Raw genomic sequence first — 20,872 nt, 5'->3', positions numbered from 1 at the left:
ATAATCTAGGTAGACATTATTATCTTGGAACATTGAAGTAAGATGTAGCTCAGTTGTGTATTAAAGCTGTAATAAACTGGTATTTTATAGAGAAGAAGAGCAGTTTTGATTAGCATGAAAACTGCAATTCATAGTAAATCAGAGTGTAATCTCCTGCAGAAAGGCTTGACAGTTGAGGTCAATGCCACTTGGTTCCTGTGGTATTGGTCTCCTTTATTACTAAATGCCAGCAGTGTTTGATCTCTAGCACCTGAGAGGCTGCACATTTTATCATATAAGAGTAACACCAATGTATTAATACCATTTGCTGTAGAAGATGAGGTGATTTTAAAATCCTGTGTGTGTTGACCTCTAGAACAAGCATAGTAACTGCTTATGTGTAGAAAAGCATGCTGGAGGGCTTTTATGTTTTAATTTGTAGATGGCAAGAACTAGACTTAGCTTGAAACCTCCACTCTTAAAAGGAAAGATGCAAATTAATTCATAAGAATGAAGCTCCTTTATATCATGTCAGATCTGTCTGTCAAGCTCAGGATTGTCTACTCTGAGAGACGGCAGTGTTCCCTAGGCTTAGCTAGAGGTATTGCCCATGACGTGATCATTTCAACTATTCAGCTAAAAAAAATAAAATGCTGGGCTTGAACTTTGGACTTTTGGCATGCATGGCATGTGCTCTGCCTTTCTAATAAAACTGTATTTGAATTAACGTGAGACTTTTCCCAAGTGCACCTGTGGAAGCAAATTGCTGAGGCTACAATCCAATTTGCTAGGGAAAGGGACACAAGTGGCACTGTGGGTTAAACCACAGAGCCTAGGATTTGCCGATCAGAAGGTTGGCGGTTCGAATCCCCGTGACGGGGTGAGCTCCCGTTGCTCGGTCCCTGCTCCTGCCAACCTAGCAGTTCAGAAGCGCGTCAAAGTGCAAGTATATAAATAGGTACCACTCCGGCGGGAAGGTAAACAGTGTTTCCATGCGCTGCTCTGGTTCGCCAGAAGTGGCTTAGTCGTTCTGGCCACATGACCTTGAAGCTGTACGCCGGCTCCCTCGGTCAATAAAGCAAGATGAGCACCGCAACTCCAGAGTCAGCCATGACTGGACCTAATGGTCAGGGGTCCCTTTACCTTTACCTTTACCTAAGCCCCGTTGACATCAATAGGTCTTACCTCTCAGTAGACAGGGTTAAGTTTTTGCGGTGAATATTTTGGGACAGCAGTAATTGTCTTGGATTCACATCTATATGGGCCATGAACAGTGTGTATCTACCAAATTTTATATGTCACTAATGGCTGGTTCATGTTGGTTTCTGCTTCCCTCACTGAGCAGCAGAAGTGCTTGTCACGAGACAGGTTGTTTACATTCCACAGAGTCTGTACTGTTGGGTTCCCACGGGAACGGGAGACTGGATGTGACGTACACTGGTTTCCTGTTTTTCACTGCTCTTTGCAGTTTCAGTTGGTGATTCTCTCTGTGCTTTAGAGGAGAGATGATGCATTTCTCTGCTCCGGCAGAGGGAAAATGTTTTTCTGTAACTTACCAGCTTTGAACTGTAAATAAAGTAGTATAGAGCATGTTGGCATATACTTCTCATCATTCCGCTGTGCACTGGACACTGCTTATCAACAACATTTGGTTACGGGCCCAGAAAAATGCAGTGTTTTGAGGATGCACTTCAGAAGTCGGGCTCCTGGCAGAGGAACAAAGGAGCAAGAGACGAAGTGCCGGCAAAGCATCGGAAAGCGGCAGAGAGACGGAACGCACGGTATCTGCTCTGCGCGTCAAAATTATTGATGAAGGTATGTGCTACTGCTCCGGGCAGCCTGCCAGCTTCTAATTAATGGCTTTAAGGCTGGACTTTGAACTTTTATAGCCGGTTTTGCCGCGGCACAGGCAAATGGCTCAAAGGGACGCTATGCTGGGAAAGTGAAAGTAACTTTTAGAAGTGCTGTTGTTTCAAAGCAGCTGCAGAATTCAGTGACGCAGCAGGAATTAGGACATAGAGAAAGCACTTGGGGACTTTCGCTATTGAACTTGCTTTTGGAATGCAGTTTGAAGCAGCTGCAGATAAGCAAAGCAAATAAACAGAAGAGCGGCGCAGGCTCAAAGGCAGAGGCTGTTTTGAGATTGCCTTTGGATTGAAGCAGCTGTACACAGAAGCAGCATGTATACAGCAGCTTGATTTAAAGCAGCATAGATGATGCAGGAGGCAAATGCCAGAGTCATGATGGCTAGCTGCAGAAGGCTGGATGAGGCAAGTGGGGAATTTGATACCACTGATCAGCCAAATGCTCAACTCACAGTAGCTTGTGATACTGCCATGATTCAGAATGGAGCAGATCGGCGGGGTGCTGGCTGCATGGGAAAGGGGGAGACTTCACAGACGTCATCCCATAGTGCAGTGGAACCACCAGATGGCGCCAAAGCTTTGAAGGCAGTGAAATGCTACTCGTGTGGACGTCTAGGCCATATGAAGAGGGAATGCAAATATCCCAGGGCCAAGACAGAGCAGCGCAGTGGAAGCTCATCGCGTGGAAAAGGCCAGAGCAAAGGCAAAGGTCCGGTGTCCAGGACAACGCAGCACAAGGCAATGGTCTCACGCTACGCTCCAAAGGTTACAAAGGTTGCAGAGGTTGCAGAGGTCCAGAAGACGTCTAGATCTTTCTTCGTTGTTGATTCAGCTGCAACGCATCACATGTGCAACGATAAGCGACTGTTCGTGTCTTTTACACCGCAGGAAGGTGCGATTCACCAGGCGGATGACCACACTATCCCCAGTAAAGGCTACGGAACTGTTGTTCTTCACAGTTTGGACTTATCGATACAGGACGTGCTTTATGTGCCGGACGCGAAACATAATCTGCTTAGCGTTGGACAGCTGATGGAGCGGAAAATAGACGTTTCCTTTACGAACAATAAGTGCATCATCACAAAGAAAAATGATTATCAATTGTATGCTGAATTTGTTGATCGTTTGTTTGTTTTGTATTATGATGATGTTGTGCAGGATGACACTTGTTGCATTGCAGGTTCTAACAAAAGTTTGCATGCAGATTGTATTCATGCTTTTCACAGAAAATTTGGACATTTGCATTTTGAGGCAGTATCTAAAATGCCTGCCTTGGTTGAAGGTATGACTATTAAACCCTGCAGGTACCACATGAAGTGCAAGGCATGCGCAGCAAACAAGGTGAAAATGGCTGCGAAAGGTAAGGTGTCTAGTAGGCAAGCTACAGAACCATACCAGGTTGTTCATGCTGATTTGGTTGGACCACTAGCGCCCTCTTTGGGTGGGAATAGGTACTTCATGGTTCTCCTTGATGCATTTTCCAGATATATTTTTGTGTACAATCTCAAGCAGAAATCAGAGGCTTTTCCTAGGTTCAAGGAATTCTGTGCTTGGTTGGGAAATGTGCATGGTAAGAAGATTAAGATTCTTTTCACCGACCGGGGGGGAGAGTTCACTTCTCAGCAGTTTGAAGCTTTTCTGGCTGAGAAAGGAATTCAACACGATTTGTCTAGTCCTCGCTCGCCATGGCAGAATGGGCTTGCGGAACGAGCAAATCAAACATTGCTTCAAGGGTTAAAAACCTTGCTGCATGATGCAAATCTTCCAGAGAGTTATTGGGCCGAAGCTCTCTCATGTTTCACTTACAGTTATAATCGCAGGTTATCTTCAGCGATTGGTTGTACCCCCTATGAGAAGATGTTTGGCAAGAAGCCATACATCAAACACATGAAAATTTTTGGTTCGGACATGTGGGTTCACTCACCACAAAACTCCAAGTTAGACAAGCGTGGATTGCATGGTATCTTTCTAGGTTATCAGAAAGGGTCTTACAGAATAATGATGACTGACTCTAAGGAAATTAAGCTCACAAGAAGTGTTGAGTACAATGCCAAGTGGGGGGAGAATGTGGGAATTTTCCAATGTTATCCTGATGACAGTGATGAGACTGAGGATAGTCAAAAGCAACCGCAACAACCCACACCCACTGATGAAGGTTCTGATTCTGAGTCTGAAACTGAAACTGAATCGGGTGATTCAGAGGATTTCAAGAGTGCGAAAGCCTCTATGCGACCCTCTGAAAGCTCTGATCAGGAATTGGAGGAACCATTGTTCACAATAGGTCACTTTTCTCCTAAGAAGGAAGAGGAGAGTGTTGAAGACTTAAGGCTAATTCGTAGGTCACAGAGAGCCACAAAAGGCAGACCTCCAAAGAGATTTGCTGATGAGTTTGCTAAGATAGCAGTAACAGCTGTTAAAAGCTCCAAGAAGGTTTTTGAACCTTCAAGTTTCCAAGAAATCCAGGATTTGGATTCAAAGGAAGCTGAGCCTTGGTTAAATGCCATGAAGGCTGAGCTTGATTCCTTGGAAAGGAACAAAACATGGGAACTTGTTCCAGTAGTTCCAGGAATGAAATTGCTTGGAAGCAAATGGGTCTTCAAAGCGAAGACTGATCAAAATGGCAAGATAGTCAGACACAAAGCCAGATTGGTAGCCAGAGGATTTGCACAGGTACCAGGTGAAGACTATCACGAGACCTACTCACCTACAGTGAGGTATGAGAGCATTAGGCTTATGCTCAAGCTAGCTGCAGAGGAAAATCTACACATTAGTCACCATGATGTGAATACAGCTTTTCTGTACGGATCTCTAAATGAATCACTTTATATGCTTCCACCTGATGGCGTACAGGTAAAACAGGGATTTGTTTGTGCTCTGAAAAAGTCAATTTATGGTCTCAAACAAAGTGCACGGTGTTGGCACACAAAACTCACTGAAGTATTGTTTTCTCTAGGTTTTAAGCAAGGGAAAGCTGATCCATGTGTATTTGTCAAAGAGGAGGGGCAAGAGAAACTGTATTGTTTGTTTTATGTTGATGATCTTTTATTCTTTTGGAAAGATGTCACAATGTACAATAACGCCCTAGCTCAACTGAAAGAGCACTTTGACATGAAAGATCTTGGTGAGGTAAACAACTACCTATCTCTGGAAATAGAGAGAGATCAAGATGGTAACATTCTAGTACACCAGTCACGGAAAATTGCTGATGTGTTAAGCAAGCTAAACCTGATGGATGCTAACCCTGTAGACACACCGATGACAACAGGTTATCAGGTAGATGACACTGAAGAAGCATTTTCTGACACTACACTGTACAGAAGTGTGCTAGGCAAGCTAAACTTCATTGCCAGATGTTCAAGACCAGACATTGCTGTAAGCTGTAATTTGCTAAGCAGACAAGTCAACAATCCTACTGTTAAGGATTGGAAAGCTCTGAAACGCATAGCGCGGTATTTGAAAGGCACTATGCATTACAGACTGAGATTTAACAATCAGAAGTCTGGTGGTCTTGAGATATTTGCAGATGCAAGTTTTGGAAGTGACACTACAGACAGGAAAAGTACGTCTGGAGTTTGCTATAAGTACAATCAGGGTCTATTTGATTGGTCATGCAAGAAGCAAACAACAGTTAGCTTAAGTACTTGTGAAGCTGAACTGAATGCACTGTCTTATTCACTTAAGGATTGTGAATGGTTGTTACAATTGTGCAAGGACATGAAAATTCCTGTCAAATGTCCAATCCAGGTTTACCAGGACAACAAAGCATGTTTAGCTTTGCTGAATTCTGAAGGTTGTAAGCAAAGCACGAAGCACTTGCAATTGAAGTTGCAACATGCTAGGGAACGTATTCAGAAGGGACTCGTAACGGTGTCCTATATGCCAGGTAATGAAATTCCTGCTGATGTATTGTCCAAGATTGTATCAAGGGATCAACACTGTACCTATGTGCAGAAGTTGGGTTTGTACTGATATTGTACGAACACGCTGCCCAGTGATGTTCACAGAAAGGGGGAGGATGTTGGTTTCTGCTTCCCTCACTGAGCAGCAGAAGTGCTTGTCACGAGACAGGTTGTTTACATTCCACAGAGTCTGTACTGTTGGGTTCCCACGGGAACGGGAGACTGGATGTGACGTACACTGGTTTCCTGTTTTTCACTGCTCTTTGCAGTTTCAGTTGGTGATTCTCTCTGTGCTTTAGAGGAGAGATGATGCATTTCTCTGCTCCGGCAGAGGGAAAATGTTTTTCTGTAACTTACCAGCTTTGAACTGTAAATAAAGTAGTATAGAGCATGTTGGCATATACTTCTCATCATTCCGCTGTGCACTGGACACTGCTTATCAACAACAGTTCAGACAGTGCTACAGAAGCAAAGTTTACAGTAGTGGGAGGAACTTGGAGTCAAGAGATTTGGTGTCTGAGACGATCTTCAAATGGAGAATTCGTCATTCTTGGAGCCAGTTCAAATGTTAATAAATAGCAGGCTATAGCATAGTCAGACTGAAGGTTCAGGTACAGTGGTACCTTGGTTCTCAAACATAATCCATTCCGGAAGTCTGTTAAACTTCCGAAACGTTCAAAAACCAAGGCACAACTTCTGATTGGTGCAAGCACCCCGGAAACAATAGCCGACAGCCGCAGTGGACGTTCGGCTTCCGAAAAACGTTCAAAAACCGGAACACTTATTTCTGGATTTTCGGCATTCGGAACCAAAGTGTTTGAGTACCAAGGCATTTGAGAACCAAGGTTCCACTGTATTTGAATGCTCTACCAGCTTAAACAGCAATAATAATGCAAGGATTAAACCCTTCTTGTTCTTGACATATTAGCCTTCCACAATCACGGTATCTTTTTACCCTGAGGTGTATTCAAAACAGAATTGTCCCAGCTTGAGTCTGAAGAGGTCCTGTCTATTCCACAGGCTCACAATGCAGTGGCGTAGCGTGGGGGGTGCAGGGGGGGCCGGCCGCACCGGGCGCAACATCTGGGGGTTAGGATTAGGGGGCGCAAATCCATGGGTTAGGGGGCGCAAATCCACGGGTTAGGGGGCGCAAATTACTTGCCTTGCCCTGGGTGCTGACAACCCACGCTACGCCACTGACACAATGAATGTTTGAGTTGGCTGAGCTCTATGAACTGAATGGTGCAGAAGCAAGTGAAGCCCAGAACAGAACCTGAAGTACCATAGTCAGGAAAGTTATGTAAATTCTACATAGGTTGGAGTTTTTGTGGAACAAATAATCTTGTGAAAACCCCAAAGCAAAAGTGTTTCTGGTGTATGAGGGGGCCTGCAGTTTAAGTGATGCTCTAACTTCCCATAGTTTGTAGGCATCCTTTCGTTGGTCTCGTTTTGAGCCGCGTCCTCTTACTGCAGCATAGAAAAACTGCCCTGGTCATGATGGAGAATAATTGGCTTGTCAAGCGGCTAAAATAGGCACTGCTTGCATCCCTAAGGGAGCTCAAATTAGCCAAGGCAGAGCATAACTGGATGGGTGTGAGAGAGACAGACATCCATGCTGTATAATTAAAGGGCATGGCTTACCCAAGGAATCATGGGAACTGTAGTTCGTTAAAGGAGCTGGAAATTATAGCTTTTTGAGGAATAAATTACAGTTTGCAGGAAATTGATGTGCTTGAAATGTATGGCAAGGAAAAAAGCAGCCGTTTAGGATTTGGACTCTGGAGGATTGGCCTCCGGTTACTGAGAATTTGATCCTGCTTGTGTGCTTGCTTCTTTTGACTGTATTGTCAAGAATGCCTTATATGCTGACTGTTCTGTCTTCTGTAGGCCACTGACTCAATGAGTTTAAATTTCCCTGTTGGGAAAGGGGAGCCCAAAGCAGTATTCTCGAATGCGTAGCAATAAGATTTGCACAAGCTTCCTTGGAAACCCGTTACTAAGTTTGCCAATGCGCACACATCAATGGACTATCTCCCATTGAAAAGAACCTCACAAGTTGTTCTGTGCACCATAGTTTCTCATCAATGTCTTTCATAATCCCATTCTCTTTACTTGCACCCTGTCTATAATTCATTTTTAGCAAAAAATGAGCTCACATCTCGCTTTTTTGTTCGTTCTTGCTTGCCAGGTTCACTTCCCTGATGTTGAACGGGTGGAATGGCTGAACAAGGTGAGGCACTGAACCAACATCAAGACAAGTTTGATCTGGATAGACTTTATATACTCTCTGTAAAGCTAGATCTAAAACACAGCACATAAATGTCCAGTGAATAAATATATTTGCTCTAGTGAGTGGGTGGGTTAATGCTCATGTTGGGCATACCATTTTTCAGGCAGTTTATATAAGGTTTACATAAGAATTATTACTGGCCACTGGGCTATTCTAGTTTTGGACTGCATTTACTTGAGACCCTCTGTCCTCATGTGTTTTCAGTGCAATCCTTGGTGCTGAATGTGTTTCCTGCTTCTGTTCTAGAATCCAGGAACGGTTGGTGAAAAGGGTGGTGGTGATGATGATGTATTTGCACACCGCCAGCCTCTTCACCACCTCGCCATTCCCTCTCTCCTTCCCAGTAAATGGCAGTGGACTCCACTCCTCACTGAGTGCTCCTGCTGTAATCTGATATTTTATTTTATTTTATTTTTAAAAAAGGAAACTAGCAAACTCTCTCACTCTGCTTGCTATCTTTAGATATTCAGAACCACAGTACAGACTCCATTGTATGATGCAAAGCTTCTATTCTTTTTTTTCTGCTTTGTGTGGTATTTAGGTTATTGAACAGGCCTGGCCATACTTTGGGAGCATCATGGAAAAAACATTTAAGGAAGTCCTTGAACCAAAAATCAGAGCAAAGAACGTGCATTTGAAAACATGTACATTCACTAAAATCCAGTTTGGAGACAAGGTAAGGTGACGGCATTGGCTGTGAAAACCTAAGCTAATTGATTTTGGGATATATGGCTCGGGCAGGGGGAGGAATAGTGCTTAAAACCAAAATAACTTCCATGTATCTCTTTGTGAGAGATTTCCTCCTCTCTTCCTCCACCTCAATTTATACTAAGTGTGTGAACTGCTTAGTTTCTGCTCTTTAGCACTTAAAAAAATATCAAGAAGTATAAACAGCCAGCCTTTGTTAGGACTGTAACAACTTAGTGTCAGTCTAACCAAAATATTTGTTTCTGCCTTGAATTTTGTTTAGCAGCATTGTTAAATACCAGAATTCCTCTTCTCTGGGAGGGATGTTCAGTTTAGGACACCTTGTTCCATTCTGATTTATAATTTAGCAGGACAGGATTTAGAGGGCAAGTTGCCTGCTATAACCAAGTTCAAAGTTCTGCTTCCTGTTTCCTCTGGGATTTAAATGGGTCTAGTCTGATATTTGAACATTCTACTTGTTTTCCAAGGCAATTGGACCTTTTTCAGTATGTTGCTCATCACAGTGGCTGATAACACTGCTGTGTGTCTTCTCTGCTTTCAGTGCCCTAAAATCAAAGGAGTAAAGGCCTATACCAAAGAAGTCGATAGAAGACAAGTGATCCTGGACTTGCAAATATGGTAGGACAGTATTGCTCCCCACCCCTGCCGCCACCACCACCCTATAGCTTGTCACTAAGAATTCTCTGATCTTACAGTGCAGTGGTCAAGGAAAGTCAATGAGCTGATTTGGGCACCTTGATAGAATTGCTTTCCATGAATCAATTATATCAATCAATTATGCTTTCTATCCTCCTCCTCCGGGACCTCAAAGAGGAAGGACATACAGTATGCTGCAACACGGAGAGATGTTTGAAAATAGTTTGGGGAAAATGCTGAGCCCATTAAGGAGAGTACCTTTATTAGTATTTAATGAATGCAGAGCCTGTGCTGTCTGTTGCTATTTCTGCGCTTGCATATAGTCCTGTTCCTACGTTGCTAAAAGAGAAAAAGTGCAATGGGCAGTTACAAGGGTCTCTGCAGCCTGGTTCGCATGTCAGATCATGATAAACCAAGCTATGGCTTCTCAGGAGGACTATGGGAATGTGTGGGCTCCCAGAGAGGAACTTGCAGTTGCTTTGCTCCTTACCAGCCTTTTTATTTTTTTTACTCCCATACCATGGCAAGGCAAGGTTTGGCTTAGCCTGTCTTCCAAATCTAGGATTGTGGTTAAGCTCTCTCCTAACTAAACACAAGCTGTGGCCAGTATTTATTCATGATACTGCAGGTGACTGTCTCTCTGATGTGGCTGCATTTAGAACATGGCAAATTTTAAAAACGGGAGCCTCAAAACTGGTGTGGTTTTGAGAAACGAGAAACACTTGACGGTATGTGGATGGTGCCTGTGAAAGTTCACTAGCAGAGTGTTACACATATTCTACAAAACTACAGAAAAGCCATGTGATTTTATATTTGTTAGGATGCTGAATCCTCCTGCCATCTTGACTTTCTCAAAGTTTCTAGTCTTTATAGCTATGAAAATATACTTTTAAAAATGTGCTGAAAGGAGTGGCAAAAATACTACTTTAGATGTCCCCTTGCTCTCCAAGGGCAAAGTAAAATGATTTATCATGAATTGTAGAGTTGGAAGGGACCACAAGTGTCATCTAGTCCAACACCTTGGAATGCAAGAATATTTTGCCCAACATGGGACCTGAACCCACAACCCTGAGATTAAGACTCTCATGCTCTACCAGCTGAGCTACCCCAGCCGACAGTAGTCTCCTAAACCCCATAAAATTGCAGATTCCAGAGAAGCTACTTTAGGCAAAGAACTGTGTGGTGCTGGCTTGTTCAAGCCAGTTCTTTATAAGATGTGCTGTTGAGTTGCTTTAGCGGGGGATGGATTTGGGTTGTTGTTGTTGTTTTAATGGAACAGTGTCCTGGACACAACTATGTGCCCTCTGGGGTAGGGCATATCATTGTGAAAATGATTTGTGGGTGTCCTCTCAGATAGGGCTTGGACATGCAGGTAGCTTTCCATTACAAATAGGCCAGTCTTGCTTGGCTGGTATCCGCAGTCCTCCTTATGACTCACAGAGGATGCTGTGTTGAGGTCACCTAAGGAAGAGTCCCAGCAGAGGGAGGATCCAAGTGGACAGAAAAACCAGCTCATCCAGTTGGGCACCTTGGAGAATGTTGCCTTGCCTTGTGACCTGGGAGCAGCTGTCAGATCCTTTCTGCGGCTCAAAGAAAAAGTGGGAGCAGCTGGAATTCTGTTTACACCTGTAATGTGACAAATGCTCCACAACTTTCAGCGAGTTTAAATGTGACCTGCAATAAAGCTAAGCAGGTTAAACGTGGAGAAGAATTCCTTCCTATCAAAGTGTTGGTGGTTGGGAAGTTCTAGCTCTATGCTGAAGTCTTGTGAGGTTTGCTTTTCAATGTGAAATTGCTGTTTTGGGGGGAAGGAAAATAGTCAAGATTGAGGAGAAATGAGGACCTATCACATTTTGCCATGCTGTTCCCCACAACAGTTCTTTCTGCAACTTGCTGCTTTGGTGCCATTATTTTTCCTTCTATCTTTGAAAGGCTTCTTCGCTGCCTGATCTCAACCAATTAGGGAACACGTGATGAATATGGGAATTACACAGGACTCTGTAATCAGGTGTGGTTATGTGATGACATCACTTAGGGCAAGCAGAGACTCCCATTGCCCTCACTCTGAATGAGGAAGGGAGAGAGGAACAGGATCCCTAGTTGTCCAGGTCAGCAGGGAAATGCACTGTGTCTTCTTGGTATGCTGCACTTGTGATTCCTTTCCCTGCTGTAGGGCAATACATTTTTCCTCCCTGGCCTAGCTCTTATTTGTGCAAAGCTGTACACAACCAGCTGCGGCAGAATGCGAACACATGCCCTGCCTCATCTAGTCCATTCTGTGCAGCTGAGTTGGGGAGAGAGAGAGCTTTGGCATGGTGACTTGGGCAATGCATGCACCTCTTTCCACCCCCTTGCAGATAGTTTACACCTTTTGCAAAGGGGTTGGGAAATATATTAAAAAAAAAAAAGAACATATGGGTTTTGCGGGTATGAGACAGCTCACAAAACATTGCTATTTTGACTTAACACTATTTCCAGATTTTATATTTAGCTTTTGTTAAACGTTGGTGTTACTGCAGTCTTGTCTATGTGGTTTAGAAATTCTTTAGATTAGCATAGGCAAGTCTGATTGTGTTGAATGGACAGTCATGAGAACATAAGATCTCTAGCCCTGCTGAATCAGGCCAAAGGCACATCTGATCCAGCATTATGTTCTCACGGTGGCCAAGCAGGTGCCCCAAAGGGGTACTTAAAGCTGACTTGGTTGATGCCCATGACTGCTTTTTACTTAAGTGCATTGTTGCTGCATGTTACCGGTTGAATTCAACATTGATCAAAGCTGAGTAACATAATTGGCTGTACTTCGAGAGTTACACAAGACCGCATGATGGTGATTACATGACGACATAATTTATTTCTTGGCTCTTGTCTATTACTAATGTAATCTGATCATCGTGGCTCAAAGACAACGGAAGAAACTGAAAAGCCAGTAACATGCAAGATATAATTGCCTGATTAGTGCAATCCGCTTTGGAGGATGTGAAACACGCAGATTGTGAGCATAAGTGCAGTCTGGGGGGGCGGGGGAATAATAGTTGCAGCAATTAACACAAAAGTATATTTCGCACATGCTCCTTTGGCAAAACACAAGCATTTTGTAGGGAGGGTGGGAATAGTGTAAGGAAATACTTGTCTTTCAGACTGCTTTGGGCTGGCCACACCCACTTGTCAGCAGTAGTAAATAGTGTGATGAGGCATTGCTCCTCATCTGACCTCTGGCTGATCATGTCACTGCTGCTTCGTGTGTGATAGAGGAGTGAGATGGGGTGGAGGTTGCCACACTTCAAATGGGTTGGCTCCATCTCACTGCCACCTCCAGCCTCCCAGTAAGCAGCAACAGTGCAACTGACCCAAGGTTAGGCACGGGATGGGTAAAGCCACAGTTGAAGCAATTGCAAGCATGAGACTGCACTCCTGATTTCTCCCTATTCAGCCTTGGCTTATATCTGACATGCCATTTGGATTTGGTGCCCTGCAGCTTTTGGGCTGGATAGGTGCCACTCGGAAGCTCCTGATCCCTGCCAAAAGCAGCACAGCTTACATTTGGTGCCAAATTTATATGAACTGTGTGCCTGCTTTGGGCTGGACAGACTCACCTGTTGTTCCCTTTGCAGCCATGGTGGCCTTTGGCGCCGTTTACATTTGGCACCCAAGACCAGCACTGTTGCTTTCACTGGGATTGGTTCCACTCCATGGAGAAGTGGCTGCTACTTGATCTGGCCTCCTGTTTCTTCTCTGCTCCCCCCGCCCTGCCCACCTATAGGCTTTGCTGTGCAATCTTCCCCCAAACAGTTGGGCACTAAGGTGCTTGTGAGCGTAGTTCCCTTGGGCATCAAAGCAATGTTAAACGGGTGAGTCACTTCAGATATGTTAACTGATAGACTACAGTGCATGAGCAACCCATTTTGGATTTAATAGCACGTGTCTTGTGCTGTCACATAGGAAGTAGTTTGGAAAACGGGTATCCAATTAAATCTGTGAATCAGCATTGGCTCACTGTCATACCCCTGTGACAAGCAAGTTGTGCAAGTCTCTTCCTCCTCTGATCCTGCTGCATAGCTCTGTTTGGCCCAGCCTTTGCTGCTGCTGCTGCTGCCTCCACTAAGGGATCTTCTTAGAATTGTAGAGTTGGAAGGGATCCTGAGGGATCATCTAGTCCAACTCCCTGCAATGCAGGAATGTACAGCTGTCCCATACGGGAATCGAACCTGCAACCATGGCATTATGAGCACCATGCTCTAACCAGCTGAACTATCTGTTGTTCTAATGGAGTTCAAAAGGGCCCGATTTGTGAGGCAGGATGACCCAAAATATAATTGGCTTCCTCAAAAGTTGAACTGGAAATGGCACATCACAGCTTTAACACCAAGCTGTTAGATGTTTAAAAGGGAATGGAAGTTTCCCTAAAATATCAGGATAGATATGGATTGCGTCTAATCTCTATGTAATGGAGCCAGAGTCAATGGTAATGTGTACACAGCCTAAATTTGCCTCTCTCTGGTTTTGGTAATAGAGCTTTATATATATACATTCCTCCTGAAAATACTGTGTATACAATGTTTTTGTTTAAAAGGTCTAACATAAAACATCTCAAAGCACAAGGAAACTAGTCTTTGGCTGATGGGTGGATTGGATCTGCAAAGGTTCTCCCGTTGGATTTGTCAAATTGGGCAGGGTGTGTTGAGGGAAATGTAGCTCTTAGCCCTTGTTGGCTGTCGCAGCATCATGCTGCATGCTTGAGAAGGGATCCACATTTGTGGGGAGAGTTGCAGGAGCTGAATAAGCATGTTACCATGTCAGCTCAAAGAACCAGTTTGGTATGGAGCAGGATGTGACATACATGCTGAAACCTTTGGAGAGATGCATAGGGATGCAGCTCACACAGGGATGTGCAAGTTTAGATTAACACTCTGGAGATTCTGTGACATGTGAGTTTTGGCTAAACTGAGGTTTGCTTTGGTATGCCTTTCTGGCTGCTATAGGAGCCACTGGGTATTTAATGTGTGCTTTTTAATTCAGAAGGGACACATAAAATTACCTTTAGACCCCAATTGTGGCTGTGGAGCAAAGGCTGAAAATGTAAATGCAGTATTGTGATTTCAAGGCAAACTGAACATATTTATTGTGTCTTTTGTACTTCTGAGTTTAAACCCAGTTATACAGTCTGCATTCCAACTTGCGGCTTCACACATGACATTTTTTTCCTGAGCATACAAGGAAAAAAGAAACTTGTGTGTGAACACTCTGCAGATTTGTGTTTGTCTTTCATCTGATCTATGGAGGCCACAGCAACCCATGTGATACCCCAGTTAGATACTTTGTCTGGCAGCAAGGGACTTAATCACACTTCTCAGTAGGCGCAGAACAGTTTTCTGAAATGGTTTCCTGAAGCTCTTTTAATCATGAGCAGATACGTTAAATGGTATTTTTAAATAAAGATCAAGTATTTTAGCCAGCTGGTGATCATCTTCAAAGCCTCCCAAAGTTTCATGTGCAGTGCCCCTACAAAAAATTATAGATTTCTTAAAATAGTAGTTTTTTGCGCTCTTGTTTGCAGTAGCCTTCAGCTATGGTTCTCTGGAACCTGTGATTCTCCCAAATGTTGTATCCTCCAGTTCCCATCATCCCTGACCATTGGCTATGCAGGCTGGAGCTAACAGAGTCCAAAAATATCTGGAAGGACACAGGTTCCTCATCAGTTTCCTTTCCTAAACAGGTGTTTAATTCTAAACCTCCTTTCAGTGCTGAACATGAAATCCGAACAGTTCTGGTACCTCTCAGTTCTAGACTTGTATAGCTGCAAATAGCTGGAAAATGAAAAGAATTTTTGCAGCCTGATTATTGTGTGTATGTCTTTGCAGATTCAAATCTCATCAAATTCAATTGGACTGAACTTGAGAGATCCCGAGTGTAGGATAGCTGTGTTTAGTCACTTGCTAACCTTATATGTTTCATACGTACTAACTGTTCATCTGATCTGAAGCTGTGAGACTAGTCTGGTGCAAATATGTGCTTTGGTCAGTCTCTCTCTAAAGATGAGAAAAAGAAGCATGCAACTAGCTTGTTGCCCCCTAACCAGTGGCATAAAGCTAATCTTGAGACCTATGTTTGTTTAGATGTGTTTTGCTTTCTTACAATCTAAACAAGGGGTGGGGGAAGCTATGGTTTCTAAGAAGCATAGTAAGAAGTAGTAGCAAAGATCTGAGAGATAAATTGACTTTTCTAAGCAGCTGCCAGCTGCCTATGACAGGTGAGCAAACTGTAAAACATATTTGTTTGGAAACCTTATAAAATGTACTTGCTTGGGGATATGGCTGGCCCAAGACATTTTGGCACTTGAGGTGACCCACAGTATAGTGTGTCCCCAGGCAAGGAGGAATGAGTGACGATCTACATCTGGAACAAAGCAGGGATAAAGATCTACAGTGGGGACAAGGGTGGGAGGAAACCAGCAACACCTCCTGTTTGCCTAGATGCCACTCCAGTGCATGTCACAGGGCAGCAGCAGCAGCAGCGGTAAAAATAATATTTTATTTATTTATACCCCACCCATCTGGCTGGGTTGCCCCAGCCACTCTGGGTGGCTTCCAACACATATAAAAATAATAATAAAACATCAAACATGAATAGTAACAGCGGAAGGTGATGCATTCCTTGGAGGTTGGATCTGCTGCCCCTACTGATCCAGCCGCCCAAAGCAGGTGGGCCAGCCCCGCTTGGAAAATCTGGTCCCTTGTCCCTTTGTTTACAGGGAGCTTGAAACTGGGTTTCCTTCTTGATTTTGTAATCAGCTGACTTGCAGCTAAGGAAAACTGCTTAGGACAATGAGAAGGGCATTTGGTATTCTGTATTTCAAGGGCTTTTCCCCTTGCAGATTAGTGACATGCTAATTTGAACCCTTTCTCAGTTATATAGGTGACTGTGAAATTCACATGGAATTGTCCAAGTTCAAAGCAGGAATGAAAGGAATACAGGTATGTATAGTTGCACTTTACTTGCAGTTTACTAAATGGTGTGAGCGGCTGAATACATTATACTAAATGTGGTTTCCTTGCCTTTTGTAGTTGTATGGGACATTGCGAGTGATACTGGAGCCCCTGCTGACAGATCCACCTTTCATTGGTGCTGTAACCTTGTTTTTCATCCAGAAACCTGTAAGTTATGAATTCTAGTCTGGAGTTTATTTCAGCTTTTAATTTACATATTGGTCTGCGTGTCACTTAAAGGAGGCACAAAGTAAAGGTAATCAGCAGACCTTTTCCAAATGCTTGTGAGCTTTTTGCTGCACTGTGGAAAAGGTGGCAATTAAAACAGAGGTGTAAGATAGGGAGGGGAGGGGAGGGGAGGGCAAAAATGTACAACCTTAATCCCATACACATTCCTTAGAGGCAAATGCTACTGTGTTGAAAGGGGCTTGTCCTTAGTACTAAGTGTGAATAGGGCAACAGCCTTTGATCTCCTTCTGCAGGGGTCATTAAATCATTGAGGCTTGTTCTCATTTTGCTTAGTCTCAGAAAGATCATTTCTGGCTCGGTACGTTTTGCTGCCTGAAATAAAGTTCAATAGTGCCCCTGTCTCCAGAAAGAGGCACTCTCTCAGGGTGGTCACTTCCCCCTGCTGCATGCAGTGGCATAGCAGGGGTTGCCAGTACCCAGGGCAAGGAAAGTATTGTGTCCCCTAAGACAAGTATTGCACCCCCTAACCAGCGCCTCCACTCAGTGCTGCTGCTGTCGTGGAGCACCGGCAGGACATGCATGCATACCTTATTGGGCTGGGGCGTGCCTCTAAAAAATTTGCACCCGGGGCAATCGCCCCAGTAGCTTCCCTATTATATACTTATGGCTGCATGGTAGGGCTGCTTCTAGGAAGAAAGCTTAAATTCTTCTCTTAGGGCTGTGGTGTTTTCTGTTAGGTAAGAAAAGCAAAATGCCTTATGGTGTATAGGTTTCAAATGATCTTAGCATTTCTAAAAAGTTCTGGAATTTGTTAATTACTTAGACTAGGGATGGAAAGCATCTGGAGGGACCACGTCTGGTGAAAGCACAAATCTGGACTTTTAAGCTCCACGTTGTTACCGGAAATTATGTCTGCGTGCTTTTTAGAGGGGGGTGGGACTGCAGCTTTCCTCAGGAAAGCCCGCTCTTTAACATGGACACAGAGCTTTAAAGAATGGATCTGTGCCTAGAAATGCGGCACAAAAGGAAGTCTGGATGAGCCCTCAGTAATTAACCAGTTCCAGAACTCATATTGCTGGCTTTGGAAACGGCATTGCGATTTATTGTGCTGCAAAAGACCACCCTGACTTAGGCATGCCTAATTGAGTTGAGAAAGTTGACGCACACTGAACAAATATATGGGAAGGATCCAGACAGTATGGCAAGCCTCAAGTTCGTCTCCTTCTCAATCACATTGTTGCCCTGAGGCTTCCACAATGTGTGTGCTAATTCTTTGCTTGTGGAACTCATGGTAGCAGCCACAATTTCTTTATAATAGGCATGAGTTAGGGCTGCATGACTCTCCAAGCCTTCAGTGTTTGTGAGTAATCTGAACTCAGTCGGAATTACCACACGGCGCAGCTCTCATACCAAACTGACATGCCCACACATTAGAGACAAATGGAATTAACTATTGTTATTGCTATTAATTACCCACCTTCACCGACAGGCTTATGACGGGCATGTTTATTGGGAGATTTCAAGAGTTTGAGGGATCTATTGGCATTTGTTGTATTCTGTACTGCTGGATTTTAATGCACAAAGGTTTCCAAGCATAAGTTCCAGGCTCAATCCTCGGTGTTCCCACATAGGGCTAGAGAAGACCCCCTGCCCAAAACCCTGGAGAGAAAAAGCCAATCTCTGTAGAACATGGGTGGGGAACTTGTGGTCCTTGAGACTTCAGCTCCCATCAGCCTCAGCCAGCATGGCCAACGGTCAGGGAAGATGGGAACTATAGTGCAACAACATCTTGAGGACCACAAGCGTAGAGAATATTCAGCTAAATAGGCCAAAAAGCAGCTTTGTTCCTAATTTGGTCCCTACTGCTTGCCAGTTCTGTATTATACAGATTTGTTTGTTTATAAGTAAATACATACATGTCTGTTCCTGTGGCTAAACACGTGGTTTCTCCCTCTCCCTCCCTCTCTCTTTTAATTCCTAATATAGCATTTGGAAATCAGTTGGGCAGGACTGACGAACCTCTTAGATGCTCCAGGCATTAGGTAAATGTTCACTTGTTTCCATCAACCTAAGGAAAAGGCTTGTGTCTGAAGGAGGGTGAAGTGCCAGATGGCAGAGTCGTGTTGGGACCAATCCACATATTACAGTCTCCAAAAAGAAGGCCATTTCTAACACCCCCTTCTGTATGGCAGCTGTTCCATACTAGTGGCTGTAGGTATGCAGAGTGCCTCTCTGCCCATCACATGGAATGCCTTTGTTACTTTTTGACATCTCAGAAAATATATGAACTTTTCTCAAATGGTGGGGAAGGATAAGAATATATTTTGCCACAGTTGTGCTTGTGGGATTTATTAGCTTGCTTTGTAACTTTTCTTGGATTTAATATTGTGGGCATTCAGATATTTGGCTTTGTAATGAGAATTTTTTAATGACAGTCCATGGCACTAGGTTGGCAAAGGCTACGTTAGAGTTCCTCCAGCATGAGCCAATATGATTTAATTTTTTCCTGCTGAAGCCAAAGAAATCCCAAGCATGTCAGATTTAACCAGGACACATACACCCATTCCTCTTCTGCATTATTTGTGGCAAGACAATCAACTTTGTAGCTGTGGCTTCGAGGCTGATAGGTCTGCCTTAAGCATAGCTGCTGTACAAAGCATTTTTTTAAAAAAAATAACAATAATTAAATGTGTGGTTTTTCCTCTTTCAGTTCATTTTCAGATACCTTGATTCAAGATCTCATTGCTGCCCGGTTGGTGTTGCCAAACAGAATCACCATCCCACTGAAAAAGAACATTGACATTTCTCGCTTGAAGTTCCCTATTCCATACGTGAGTCGTGTCTGAGAATGGCGCTCTTTAAGCCTTGGCTCAGGGAGTAAGAGCACTCTCTAAACAAGCATTATCCTCTAGCTCCTTTGCCCAAGTCGCCTTCAGGCAAGGGACAGTTTGTCCTGCTTTGTTTGCAGGGAGATGAGACGGTGTTGGCTATTTAATGAGCATTCACTCCAATTTGTGGTTTTTTTGGGGGGGGGGCTACACAATATTGCAGCAATTTCCATGGTATTTTCTCTTCCCTTACTGCAAAAGTTACAGTTCTGGGAACAAGTTGGGCATGTTTCGTAAGAACGTCATATCGGCTTTAAATTGTGCAACCTGAATTTGCTGGTGTGTGTGATGGAATCCCATCCCCAAAGAGTTGTACTACACCCCTGGTTTGCATTTGCTCTTACCCACCACTTGATTCTTTCCTCATGGGGAGGTACAAAGAGAGAACATGGCAGGCTGGGAATGAGTCTGCAGTAAATACTCTGGTGGATTATTTTAGTAAAAAGCTAACCCTTGTCAAATTTTATTAACCAGCTTCCGTAGTGATAGACAGCAGGCATGTTTCTTACTGCTGTGTTTATAGGGTTTTCTTAATCGTAGCTTTTTACAATGTAGGCATCTAGTGAGGATTCTAAGTATATATTTTTTAATGTTTCTCTGTGTTTTTGTTTTGCTCTCCAAGGGAGTAATAAGAGTATACCTACAAGAAGCTGAAAATCTTGTCCAAATGGACAATTTCCTTGGGAAGTCGGACCCTTACGCTCTTCTGAGGGTTGGTCAGGTGCAATTCCGAAGCAAGACAGTGCACAGGAACCTGAACCCCATCTGGAACGAAATGTTTGAGGTGATGATTCTCCTTGAACTCTTACTAGCAATAAGCTGCAATGCAGTGCTCTCTCCTTGTTCAGAATTCTAGACACAACCAAGTTAAGGTACTTAAATAAAATAAAAAAGCCTTACCTTTGGAAGAAGGCAGATCACTACTTATATGAGTAAGTAAAATTGAACTGGAGTAGATGGGGAAAGTTCCCTGTGAAATATTTCACTACTGGCTCCTTAACCACCATTTGTTTGCTTGAATGGTGTAACAAGGCTTTAATGAGCAAAGCCCTCGTTAAGCTTCATCAGGGGTCTAGGCACCAGGTGTGGCCCTCCAAGTCTCTCTACCTGGCCCATGAGACTCTCCAAAGGCCCCAGCCCCTTAGCCCCCCATTGAATCCACTTTTGTGCTTGGCTGTGAACTCTGCTAATGTTTGCTTGAATGGAGACTATAAAGGGTGGGTAGGTGAGTGAGTGGGTGCAGAAAGTTGCCTACCCTACAAAGATAATTTACACTCACCACTCTGCCGTTTTTGCCTATGGCACATTGCCCTAAGAAGATTGTCCAAAAGAGAAGGCGACCGTCAAGCTAAAAATGGCTCCCCTTTCCTGAGTTACAAGATGGGAAATCATGTACCTTTCTGATTTTAATTGAGCATCATGAAAGGGCATG

At 43.7% G+C, this 20,872-nt stretch overlaps 1 protein-coding gene across 1 annotated transcript in view; it reads left to right on the top strand.

The window, feature by feature from the left end:
- The window catches only part of ESYT3 (extended synaptotagmin 3), a 45,754-nt gene that overhangs the window by 6,199 nt on the left and 18,683 nt on the right, over positions 1 to 20,872 (top strand). Inside the window, exons 2-9 of the mRNA XM_081927858.1 lie at positions 7,932 to 7,973; positions 8,575 to 8,709; positions 9,283 to 9,359; positions 16,285 to 16,351; positions 16,442 to 16,531; positions 18,539 to 18,594; positions 19,263 to 19,383; positions 20,063 to 20,224. Coding sequence (XP_081783984.1) covers positions 7,932 to 7,973; positions 8,575 to 8,709; positions 9,283 to 9,359; positions 16,285 to 16,351; positions 16,442 to 16,531; positions 18,539 to 18,594; positions 19,263 to 19,383; positions 20,063 to 20,224 — 750 coding nt within the window. The remainder of the gene's footprint in view (positions 1 to 7,931; positions 7,974 to 8,574; positions 8,710 to 9,282; positions 9,360 to 16,284; positions 16,352 to 16,441; positions 16,532 to 18,538; positions 18,595 to 19,262; positions 19,384 to 20,062; positions 20,225 to 20,872) is intronic.

This window comes from Podarcis melisellensis, assembly GCF_964234715.1.
Source record: "Podarcis melisellensis genome assembly, chromosome: 1".
Classification (NCBI taxonomy): Eukaryota; Metazoa; Chordata; class Lepidosauria; order Squamata; family Lacertidae; genus Podarcis; species Podarcis melisellensis.
This window is presented reverse-complemented; position numbering and strand designations above follow the sequence as displayed.